General features: G+C 37.0%; 1 protein-coding gene across 1 annotated transcript in view; it reads right to left on the bottom strand.

The window, feature by feature from the left end:
* Window positions 1-6,969, bottom strand: part of LOC107709026 (immunoglobulin superfamily member 5-like) — an 11,977-nt gene extending 5,008 nt beyond the window's left edge. The window contains exons 1-3 of the mRNA XM_016513422.1: window positions 6,804-6,969; window positions 5,370-5,435; window positions 4,222-4,545 (exon numbers count right to left, since the gene is read on the bottom strand). Coding sequence (XP_016368908.1) covers window positions 4,222-4,545; window positions 5,370-5,435; window positions 6,804-6,834 — 421 coding nt within the window. The 5' untranslated portion in view covers window positions 6,835-6,969. The remainder of the gene's footprint in view (window positions 1-4,221; window positions 4,546-5,369; window positions 5,436-6,803) is intronic.
* Window positions 6,970-12,375: the final 5,406 nt, after the last annotated feature.

The following is a 12,375-nucleotide window of genomic DNA, read 5'->3' as shown; positions in this document are numbered from 1 at the left end:
TGTTGAAAAATCCAGCATATGCTGGTTAGGTATGTTTTGAAGCATGGCTGCTGGTTTGAGTTGGTTTAAGCTGGTTCTTAGCTGGTTTAAGATGGTCATGAGCTGGTTTAAGCTAGTTCTTAGCTGGTCATAAGCTGGTCATGTGCTGGTACTAAAATGGTCCTGAGCAGGAGCTAGTTGCTTAGGACCAGCACATGACCAGCTAAGAACCAGCTTAAACCAGCTCATGACCAGCTAAGGACCAGCTTAAACCAGCATACCTAAAACCAAAACATACCTAACCAGCATATGCTGGATTTTTGCACAGGGCAGTTTGAGAACACAAATGTTTTGTGAGCAAGCACAAAGTATCTTGTAGAAATGCAATAGTGTTTTGAAAGAGCGCAAATATTTTACAAGTGAGAGCAAAGTATCTCTGAGAAATTAAATAGCTTTGCAAGAGAACGCATGCATATGAGCACAAAGAATCTTGTGGAAAGGCAATAGTTTTGTGAGAGTGGAACGCAATAGTTTTGCGAGAGAACGCAAATGTTTTACGAGTGAGTGCAAAAGTATCTTGGGAACATGAAATAGTTTTGCAAGAGAGCACAAATGTTTTGCTACCAAGTATCTTGTTAAAACGCAATGCTTTTGCAAGAGAATGCAAATATTTAATGTGAGATTGCATGAGTGACACCTACATGCAACACTGGTCTCAAGTTCCACAGAGGAGCTCCGGAAGGATGTAAGGAGGAGTGACGACAGCGGAGGGAGATAGAGAGTCAGGCCTGGGATATTTGATGTTTTGTGTGTGCAGCAGTTGGCTGTGGCGTGGTCGCTGCTTCCCTTTTGGTTTATTTTATAATTAAAAGTCTGTTTACTTTGAGCCAGTACCCACCTCCTTCTTCTTGTATTAAGAATCGCTGCTACATTGTTGCTGAAACCCAGTAGGAAGGAGTAAAAGCAACGTGACATGTAGCCACGTTTGGTAACCCAACCAAGTGCACACACACAGCAGTGAGTATTGAACACACACCTGGAGCAGAGGGAACCCCCATTTGCTCACCTTGCTCAAAGGCACCTCAGTTGTGGGTACTGAAGCCGTAAAAAAAGAGTGCTATTCATTCACTCCTCCCACCTACATTTCCTGTCGGTTCTGACACTCGAACCCGCAACCTTTGGGTTACAAGTCTGACTCTTTAACCATTAGGCCACAACTGCCCCTCTAAGGAAGAACATGCTGTCAAAGAGCTCTCGCTGCTGAGGGGAAACACAGTGCCCAGGAGGATGGGCTGGTGGTGACTACTACCTATTTCTGCTCATTGCGGTGGTGCAGGAACGACTTGCCCAGAAGGGACTAATGGGCTCACTGCGGTCTGCTGGATTGTGGAAAGGTAGCTGCTGTTTGCAAGGGGTCAGAGGTGTTGCCGTCATTCACAAGAAGCCAGGGCCTGTTGCCATCCACCATCATGGAGAACCAGCGACAACAAAAGAATGGGGGGGGGCTCGCTGTTGGCTGGCCAAAGATAGAGGAACCATTGTTTTGTTTTGTTACGATTATTTATATAGCACTTTTTACAATACAGATTGTGTCAAAGCAGCTTTACAGTATTAAACAGGAAAATAGTGTGTCGAAGGAACCAAAACTCCATCGTTCTCCTCTGGCCAGACGAAACCAGCAGTTTAATTTCAGGCTGCAACACAGTCAAATTGTGCAGAGGACTCATCTGGTTCCCGTGGTATTGTCCTGATGGCCGTCTAGGTGACGATGTCTTCACTGAGGATCTGTCTCTGGAGGCTCATCTAGTTGTCCTGGTCTCTGCTGACATTCAGGGCTGTCAAGGTCATCTCTAGGTGCTGATCCACTATCTGGACTGCATACGGACTGGATCCGGGTGACTGCAGTGACCATCTGATCTGGATACAGTCTGGATCTGGTGGCTAATATTAGCGTAGATGCCATTCTTTTTATGATGTAACAAGTACATTTGGTGTTATGGGAAGTGTTCCCGGTTCCGGATGACCTGATTAATGCAGCCTAACATTCCTTTGACAGATTTGAATATTAGAATTGTGTTAGTGTGTTATGTGTAAGCTAGGTTAAAGAAATGGGTCTTATCTAAATCTAGATTTAAACTAACAGAGTGTGTCTGCCTCCCGAACAGTGTTAGGTAGATTGTTCCAGAGTTTGGGAGCTAAACAGGAAAAGGATCTGCCGCCCGCAGTTGATTTTGATATTCTAGGTATTATCAAATGGCCAGAGTTTTGAGAACGCAGCCAACAGGAAAGACTATAATGCGATAGAAGGTTGCTGTCCAGGTGGAGGAGTGAAGCCATCCACCAAGTGATATCCTGTACCACCGCATCACATTGCAAGTGTGGGCCTCTTAGCTGATGGAGGACCAAGTGGCAATGTGTCCAGGAGCCGGTCTCTTCTCTTCTGTCTTCTTTCTCTCACCTGTTCTGTCCTTACCCCCAAGGTGCCAGGATCTCCATGTTGGCCCTGTCCCCAGGCAGTAGGGGTGTGTGGCAAGCAGGGTGGGGCCAAGAGCCGTGGAAACAGAGGGATACCAGTGGCACGAGTGATAATGAGCACCACACCGGTCTTGAGTTCCACGGAGGAGCCGCGAAAGGATGTGGAGGGCAAGAGAGGACCAGTCCTGGGACAATTTATGTTTTGTGTGTGTGAGATGGGCGTGAGGCAGCTGCTGCTTCCATTTTTGTTTTTTGTTTTTTTATAATTAAAAGTCTGTTTATTTCCTGCCTCCTCCTTACTGTTTCAATATACCTTGCTACAAAAATAAAATAATGTAATGTAATGTAATGTAATGTAATGTAATATAATATAATGTAATATAATATAATATTTTTGTGTGAACAAATTGTGTGAACACTTAAAAATATTGGCTTATTTTATTAAAGAACTTAAGAACTGAGAGTAGAAGTCTGTTCCAATAGCAGTAAAAAGCAATATGAATGTCATTTTTGGTTCCCATAAGAGTGACAAGTTAGAGTGAGAAATGAGTGGACCAGATGGATGCTGATGGCCACTGAATCCAAGATTAGAGTCGAGCTGTGCTTTCTGTCTCTGTTTACTGCCTGGTAGAGTGGCTTTGCAGTAGGCATTTTTAATGGCTGCCAATCGATTCCCATCCCAGGAGCCCTTGCTCTCATCGACAATGTCATATGCTCCGTCAAAACTGCCAGAGCAGCAGTCTTTACTCCGGCCAGCAGCAAATGAATTCCCCTGCATGAAAAACACCTTAGTCGATGCTTACCCCTAAATCAGCCATCTCGTATAAAAACCGACAGCTCTTCTGCATGCGGAAGGCTCTGGCCTTTATGTCACCAATGTGTGAGCAAGATTATCTTGATTTCATTATTATGGAGCAAAATAGTCGTTGAATGGTTGGTGGAGACTGGTTTTTGCTCATTCTTAGAGAAAAACATTTTATTCATGTTGACACGAGTCATTCTTGGGGAATGGTGTCAGTATCCATAACTCTGCTTACTGTGCGATGTACAAATAAAACATTTTAATGTTAGTTATTCATAGAAATGTCAGACTTGCGTGCCGTTCAACGCCACAAAAATGCAACACACTAATCTTAAATTTACTAAATATTTTCTTAAAATTGTAAGAAAAAACTGTGTGGTACCAAATTCACAAGCTGCACTGATAAGTGTTTGCACTTCTTGTTAAATGTTATTTAAATTTCAAAGCGAAAATCAAATTGAAAACACATTAAAAAGACTGAACAATAGTATGGGAGGGAAATGAGTGATATTACCTGAATTTACTATTAAAATACAGTGCTTTTGGATTTGTGATATATTGATGATTTGAGATAATAGAACCTCTGGGGGGAGAAAAAAAAACATATTTGTTGATTACTAATCTGAATATTGATGGTGGTACATTCTCATATGTTTGACCCGACAGTGTCTATGGCAGGTACAGCACTATTATGTTGTTATGTTATGTAAATATGTTTTTATTGAAGCAAAAAAAGTTATCTAATACCATCTGGGCCTGTTTCAAAGGAGCTAAAAATTAACTGCCCAGATTCAGTTAATAAAATAAAAAAGCAAACCTGAGTTTAATCCCACTTACCTTCAGATTAAGTAATAATTCATATAAAATATAAATCATAAAAAGGTTTAAATTTGATAGTTTCCTGAGAATGACACTAATAATTGATTTGCAAATATTTAAGGTGTGCTTTACAAAAGCTTGCTTACCTTGTACAAACAGAGCTGATGATGATCTGCCGAGTTTGGTTGGCAGCAGTTCACACGTGACTTCCTGTACAGTGGGGCTGAAGGAAGCGTTCAACAGAACTAACTCCCACACTGACAGAGATGACATGACTGAGTGATTGACTGTGGACACACTCTCATCTCTGCCCAGAGGACCATGTTCCACCGAAATAATGAGGATTGTCCTTCCACCCAACAGCCACGTCATGACATCCCAGGATTCATCGGTGCTGCAGTTAAAGTGGACCTCACTACCTCGTAACACAGTAGCGTTCTTAGGTTCTAGATGGATAAAAGAGGCTACAGCTGTGAAGAGGAGACACATAACTGAATAAACGGTAGACAATGGAGTCTGTGATGTTTTCTGACATGACACACATTCTTTGTGTTAAGGTGTATTACTTTATTAAAGAATTAGAAGATGCATTTCATCCATCTTCTTTAATAAACACCTTTTCCATTTCTGATTTCATCATATGTTATTTTTTAAATGTTCTAAATGTGTTCTGTACTGTTTAAATTCAAATAAGCCTCTTATGTTCACCAAGGCTGCATTTATTTGATCAAAAAATACAAAAACGTGTTTTGAGAAACTTTACAATTGAAAATAACCTTTTTTATATTTGAATATATTTTAAAATGTACTTTATTCCTGTGATTAAAAAAAAAACTGAATTGTCAGCAGCCATTGCTCCAGTCTTCAGGTAAGCCAAGTGATATGTAAGGGATAATGTACATCCAGCCGGTTGTTATCTCAGAATAAACCCCGACAGGGTGATCAGGACCCCGACGCAAAGTGGAGGGGTCTTGTATCAGCCTGAAGGGGTTTATTTTGAGATAACCGGCTGGATGTACATTTAGAGCTTATTACACGGCTACTTGTCTCAAGTAAATTAGACACAAAATATTGACTTGAGTTGAAATATTTTATTAGCTCTTACGCAAAGCTTCCGCGAAGAAAAACAGTTCCTAACAAACTGGTTTGAGCCTTTTGAAGTCAGACAATACGAGCCGTGTAATAATCTGTATTAACATACATTCCACTTTAATCCTACAGCAATTTTTCTTGGAAGCAAAGTCGTGTAGTTGGATAAACACACAAGCCTTTACTTAGCAGATGACACACTCACCTTGGATTACACACAGCTGGAGGATGTGGCCATGCATATTGCCAGAGAAACAGTCAGGCCATTGTTCTGCACAGCAAGGACACAGTAGAGAAAATATTTGCAATTGCCACATTATATAAAATTGTAGAAACTTTTAACCTTGTTTACAACATCAGCTACACACATGAGAACGGTGCAGTCACACATGAAACAGCCTACGTTAAAGTGTTGTGAAATATGGTCCAGATGAGTATGTTTGTCATACTATTTAAATAACCAAATTAATTTGATTGAATTACGTATGTCTTATGGTATTACATTTATGTATTGAAAGGGAAAAAATTGCTAAAGTGATACCATGAAACTTTAAGATATATGTATGGTATACATTATGCGTTAAATATGATTCACATTACAAAATTATCCTGTCTGGACACAATGAAAAATTAAAGCCAGTATGAAATGCTGCCTGATGTACAACTGGTAGTTGGCATGAAATACCTCTGAAAAGCATGTTGACTGATGCTCCAGCTAAAACTTCCGAAATTCAAAATTATTACTATTTTGTGAATGTAATTTTTCTATGAGCTCATGTTAACTGAGAAACTATGCGAAATATTTGTACCTAAAAATATATTTGTCACGCGGCTGGACCTCAGGCAATAAATAAATAAATATGATTTAATAAACTAAAATTAGAAATGGTGACCAAGTTATAGGGCCTAAATATACACTTTCCATTCAGCATTCATATAAGTGTATAACCTAAATATGGACATTAATAAAACTATTTTGTAAGTATAATAAAACTTTTTTTTTTTAATGATCACACAATGTGTGGAAACAAATCTGTTAAGAATGTGTGTCATGAAAATAATGTCACTAATAAGAAAACAAAAAATATATATATTTTTTTTTTATTTTTGCAAAATATCAATTCTTTTTCTCTTTTGAGTTTTAAATAAATATGATTTAATAAACTAAAATTAGAAATGGTGACCAAGTTATAGGGCCTAAATATACACTTTCCATTCAGCATTCATATAAGTGTATAACCTAAATATGGACATTAATAAAACTATTTTGTAAGTATAATAAAACTTTTTTTTTTTAATGATCACACAATGTGTGGAAATAAATCTGTTAAGAATGTGTGTCATGAAAATAATGTCACTAATAAGAAAACAAAAAATATATATATATATTTTTTATTTTTGCAAAATATCAATTCTTTTTCTCTTTTGAGTTTAGGTGAAATATGACCTGAATCTACTGCTAACACAGTAACAATATAAGCTAATTCATGACAACATATGAACAAAATACTGTTTGACCTTAAAATGTTGAGTCACCATTTACACTTATGGCCCAACATTTGTCTCACTTATTAAAGAATTTATCGTATATGTACCAAAAGCGTCATCTGAATTACAAATCCTGCTGCTGTATTCTTACCTCGAGTATTCCAGGATGGCTTATACAGCATTCCAGAGAGGTTGAACAGAACTCATGTTTCCCACAGTCAATATAGTAGCAGTTTTCTGGCCACTGTGGGATGTGGCCGAAACCAGCCAGTTAAATATTACTGAAAGCAAAACAGCCTTTTTAGCCTTGAACTGACCACTGCAAATATCCACCAGTGACTCACAGGCTGTGGTGAATATTTTAGTGATGGCCTAAAATAATGTCTGAAATTTGCTGCTATTGTGAAGTCAACATGTGAGGCCCACTCCTTGTCTTCCATTCACTATCTCTAGGGACTCTCTTTAAGGTCACATCCTGTTTGTTGAATTGGCACCACCCTGGTAGAACATTTCTGCTCTTTAAATATACACAATGTGTCAAGAATAGAACATAATGAAGCAGACAGCGCCTGTAAAACTCACTCTTTATTGATAAATCAGGGTATTTCCAACCATTCATTTCTGTCTGCGTACAAAGTGCATTAGAATGGCCAACCGACAGCTGAGAATAGCTTCCAGCAGGTACTGACGTCACATATTCAGACTGAAATCAGATACAATAGACTGAAGAAGGGAATTGTGACTGATGTCCTTTCACAGTGTTTCTGTCTAATTTTAACTTCAACTTCACTGTGGTTGTAACTACAATTCTACATCCTAGAACCATGTTGTGTAGTCTAATTGAAGTATTTATGCATGTACAAGACCAGTGAAGTACAGTACAGTACGAGTTTTGGACACATCGACTCAGGCTCAGGCTCAAACAAATCAAAACTATTATGTTGTAGCTTAATGTATTTTCGAAGTTTGTTTGTTTTTTTGTCTGAGGGTGCACATTTTAAACTTTGCATAGTGTTTGTGTTTTTATTAGTGCGAGTCAGACGATTAATCGCGATTAATCGCATCCAAAATAAAAGTTTTTGTTTACATAATATATTTGTGTGTACTGTGTATATTTATTATGTTTATACAAATACACACATGCATGTATATATTTAAGAAAAATATGTTTAGATATTAAATATAAATATTTTATTTGGGATGCGATTAATTGCGATTAATCGTTTAACAGCACTAATTTATTGTATTAAAAGTAAACAAAAAACTTTCCTCATTTCATATGCAATTAGCTAAACCTGTTTAGGCAATTACCAATCATTCTGTAAGACAATCAGACATTTCATATTATTAAAATTACCATGAGCTGTATAGGCTCAACAATATGCTAAATAATGGTTACAAATATGATGGATAATATTGGCTTTTTAAATTGAATTCTGTCCAATTTTGTCAAGTTTCATGGTATTAGCAAAAACAAACCTTGTTTTGTTCATAGTTTTCGATAAGAAGGGGATATCAAGTACCTGCTCATGTTAGCATCTACAACAGATATCTTATGGCTAGCTTAGCTTGACGAATTTGATCGAACACACAGTCTTTCACAACACAACATATGGGATTTTCCTCCAACCATCTGAAAGTTTATAACTATTAATTTCCTATGAGTTCAGTCTATTTTTAGCATTTAGCACTGTGGCAAAGTATGTCCAAAATATGACTGGTAGTGTACTGTACTGTACAATATAAGACACACAGAGAAGTATTTGTAAGTATTAGTTTGGCACATTTGAGTGGTTTGGCACAACTATTTGGGATTCTATAGAACAAAGTCACAAAATATTCGTTTTAAAAGTAGTACAATAAGCTAGTTTCTATATGTACAGTAAGAAAAACACATCCCTTTAAATTCACATGAAACTTGCCACTTAAGATGAAGCAACTCTAGCATAAAAAGGCATTTTGCAACCTCAAAAAGGCACAGTTTTCATGGGGGCTTGAAGTTGGGGTCCTGAGTGCATATTCTCCAGTGCAGTGGTGTCACATTTGGCTTGGGCAAAGCTGCGGTGAAGGTTTTTGTGGGCGATTTTTGATGGCTCCAGGGCAAGTGGGGTGTCACTTCAAGCTGAAATGTAAAGCACAAAATAACAGAAAAAAATGGAAAATGTGTTTATAATAATATGCTTACAATAAAAACGAGTTTAAATCATTTATAGTGTGAATCACCACCACGGCCAATTTTGTCCTCAGCACTTTATGAAATAGCTTGTGGCAGGGTGTAAAAATCTAATACGTAAAAATCATCTTCAATTGTAGAGAAGATATTCATTTCCTTAGTGTGTGTCATTTTTATTGTTTTGCTGAGTTGACGTTCCACTTGTTATTAGTGTCCGCAATTTCTCTCGCAGCTTTTAGATGTATCTATCTGTTCTTATGAAATCACAAAACTAAATCCTAACAAATGTGTCGCCACCCTTGACATTCACTGACGTAAACCTTTGGTTTATTACAAAAAGTTATTTTATAGCGGGTCAGAACCCAGAACCTTCAGTGCAAAAAGATTAATGCCGGACCAACAAATCATGCTTGACATTCGAACGCTGATCCATGCGTTTATTCACTAACCTATAAAACCCTGCGACGGACTGCGGCAGAAATATGCATCAAATAAAATATTTCACATTTGGTCAACAAGAAATTCTTCTCTCCTCAAATCACAGTGTAATGAGACATTATACAAAATTAACATCTCATTGTACTTTTAAAAATTGCTGGTTACAAGATTTTTGAACTTTTCTAGTCGTCATGATATTGCGTGTTGTCCATTTCATCAATACATCACAAAGACAATTCATCAAAACAGTAAAAGCACATGTTAAATTATTGATACATAATTAATATTTATGACTTCACAACCTGCATGTCTATGCATTTATTTATGGTTCAACCCGCTTGCCTGCTAGGAATTCATTGTCAGGGCATTACTGTACAGTAATGTAAATATATACACATAATATTGTTAATATTCTATAAATATAACAATAATTAAAACATAAAAATAAAAAAACATATTTGGAAGAAAATTACCATTTGACTGCAACCTGCCGGTGCTATACTCTAATGTCTCTCTGCCTCTTTTCATACTGGAAGATATAACTCATATCGATAGATCTTATGTTATTCACAGTGACTGTGAGGGCCAGATTTCTGAACACTGAATTTCATGAATTAATATACTTAGTATCAATAAAGATTGACGCTATTAAAGTTACAGTAGCTTTTCATAGTACTCAATCAACTCTTCTATCTTAAAAGGATAAATTAAATTGACGGTACATAAGCGAGCCATTGCTGACAGGATTTTTCTTTTGAGCAATCAGCTGTCCTTGATTCACCAGGCTAACTGATATCTTCAGTCCTGGATGCTTGTGTTTAATACTCTACCAAATGGTATCCTACACCGCCACCAAGTGGCAGAGAAGACAGGAAAAAACACTTGTATTACCTGTGTGGGAAAATCCAGGTCCAAAATCCTCAGCTTCAGAGCACTAGTCTTCCTGTGAATGACAGCAATCACACAGTTAATTGCATATTGTCCCTAGATGTGCTATAAATGCTTCCTGTATAACGTGTTTAGCCATAATTCCATAATTCAAGAGTTTTATTCATTGTTTTGGAATAGTCTGGCTCTTACAGGTAGATAATACGGATCTGCAAAAAAAACAGTTAGTACTACATAACTGAGTTGTTAAACAACTTGAAAAGTGTATGGATTAAACATAATTTTATTAATTTAGTTATCTTCAAAAAGCATCAGCAGTATTTAATCAATCTAATGCTACCAAATTATGAGAAAAATTTTTTTGCAAGACAACTTTTTTGTTTTCTGATTTGCAAAGCATCTAGATTATCTAGAAAATAAATAATTTTCTTTTAGAAAAAAATGATTTAAATATGTTGTAATAAACTTAAAAGCAAGGCATTCCAGAGAGTTGTAAAAAAAAAATAATAATAATAAAATTCCATTATCAAATAAATTCTTTTTTGGATGCTGGTGATTGAGCTTGCATTATTAAACTGGGAATATGCCATTCTTCCCTAACATCAGACTCTCTCATTCATTGAACATACACTCAGACCCAATGCTACAGAGAAACACATCACATCATTTCATTTTTACTCCACATCAAAACACCATTCACTGCATTGCCTTTGCTTCTGGATGTCAACCATGCCATCCTGAGAGAGCAGAGCCCATGTCCTGCTTATCTCAATTCAACATTTTCAAACCAATGTGTATTGCATGCTGATGGTCTTGATCATCATCTGAAAGATGTTCTTAATGCGACAACATCATGATTACATTTGTTCAACAAACTCTTTGATGCACTTTGAACAAGGCATTTTCTGCATCCTGGGCCTTCAAACAAAACAGTCGTGCGTAAATTCCATTAAAAAAAAAAGACAGGAAGAGCATAAAAATAATAAAACTGAAGCCCTAAACCCCAACAGTATTTGGCCATCCAGACAAGATGATAGCACATTTTAATAATGACACTGGTAACTGAAAATATTTGCATGATGTTGCCAAGAACCAATAACACTGTCATATCAGCCAGCAAAGCAAACAAAAAAAATACTAAGTGCACCTTTAATAGAAATATATATATATATTTTTGAAGTACATAAATAGGATATTTATGTACATAGTAACAAATAAATGACAAAACAAGGTTCAAATGCTTGTTAGGTTGTACATCTAATTATAAACCAACTCTGATTAAACAAAACACCTAGAATAAATACTTTTTATGTCTTTATTGAACACACAGGACCCAGCAATTACCAGGGCAAGTGTTCAATAAAAATATTTCAAAAGTATCTTATTTTTGTGGTATTTGTTTGAGCAAGTTAAAGCTGCTGTAAGTGACTTTAGTCGTCCTGCTGCTTTCTGCCAGTGTTAAGTGAATTAGATTACTACATAGGCCTATTCTGTTTCCACAACCCACCCCCTAAATACTTGTACACGCAAAATGACTGGCAGGTAAAGCGCCACAAGTTTTCTGATTGGCTAACGTGTGTCCATTTAAAGGAAGTCAGTTCACTTGTGTTTTTTTTTTTCTGTATTCTTCTCTAAGCAATTTAGGAGAAAGATCTCAGCCAAAGTTGATACTTCAAAGAAATCTGAAAGAATGACCTAAAAAAAAATCACACAGTGTGATTTTGAGGACTCCTACATCAGTGACTCCTGTCAGATAACAAGGACATTTTGTTTGTAATACTGAAAAAGCGAATCATTTTCAGCAGCTTTAAAGGGGTCATATGATGCTTTTTTAAAGATCATTATTTATTGTATTTGGTGTAACAGAATATGCTGACATGCTTTAATGTTCAAAAAACACATTATTTTTCAAATACTGCACATTATTGTAGGTCCTCTATGCCCCGCCTCTCTCAAACGCTTCGTTTTCTACAAAGTCCCTCCTTCCGACAAGCGCAGTCTGCTCTGATTGGCCAGCTGACCCAGTGCATTGTGATTGGCCGAACACCGCAAGCACAATGTAACCGGAAATGTAACGCCCCTTACCATAATAGCAAGCTTCATCTTTCAAAATAAATGTAAAAACAGAGCCCGAAAGGGGAACAGAGTCACGTGACAGACACAGTGATGAAGCTGGTACGTGTTTGCAGTACACAAGCCACGGTTAAAGGGGTCATATGATGCT

The sequence above is a fragment of the Sinocyclocheilus rhinocerous genome, unplaced genomic scaffold (assembly GCF_001515625.1).
Source record: "Sinocyclocheilus rhinocerous isolate Xijiao unplaced genomic scaffold, SAMN03320098_v1.1 scaffold10944, whole genome shotgun sequence".
Taxonomy (NCBI): Eukaryota; Metazoa; Chordata; class Actinopteri; order Cypriniformes; family Cyprinidae; genus Sinocyclocheilus; species Sinocyclocheilus rhinocerous.
The sequence above is the reverse complement of the archived record's forward strand: the minus strand, read 5'-3'. Positions and strand labels throughout refer to the sequence as shown.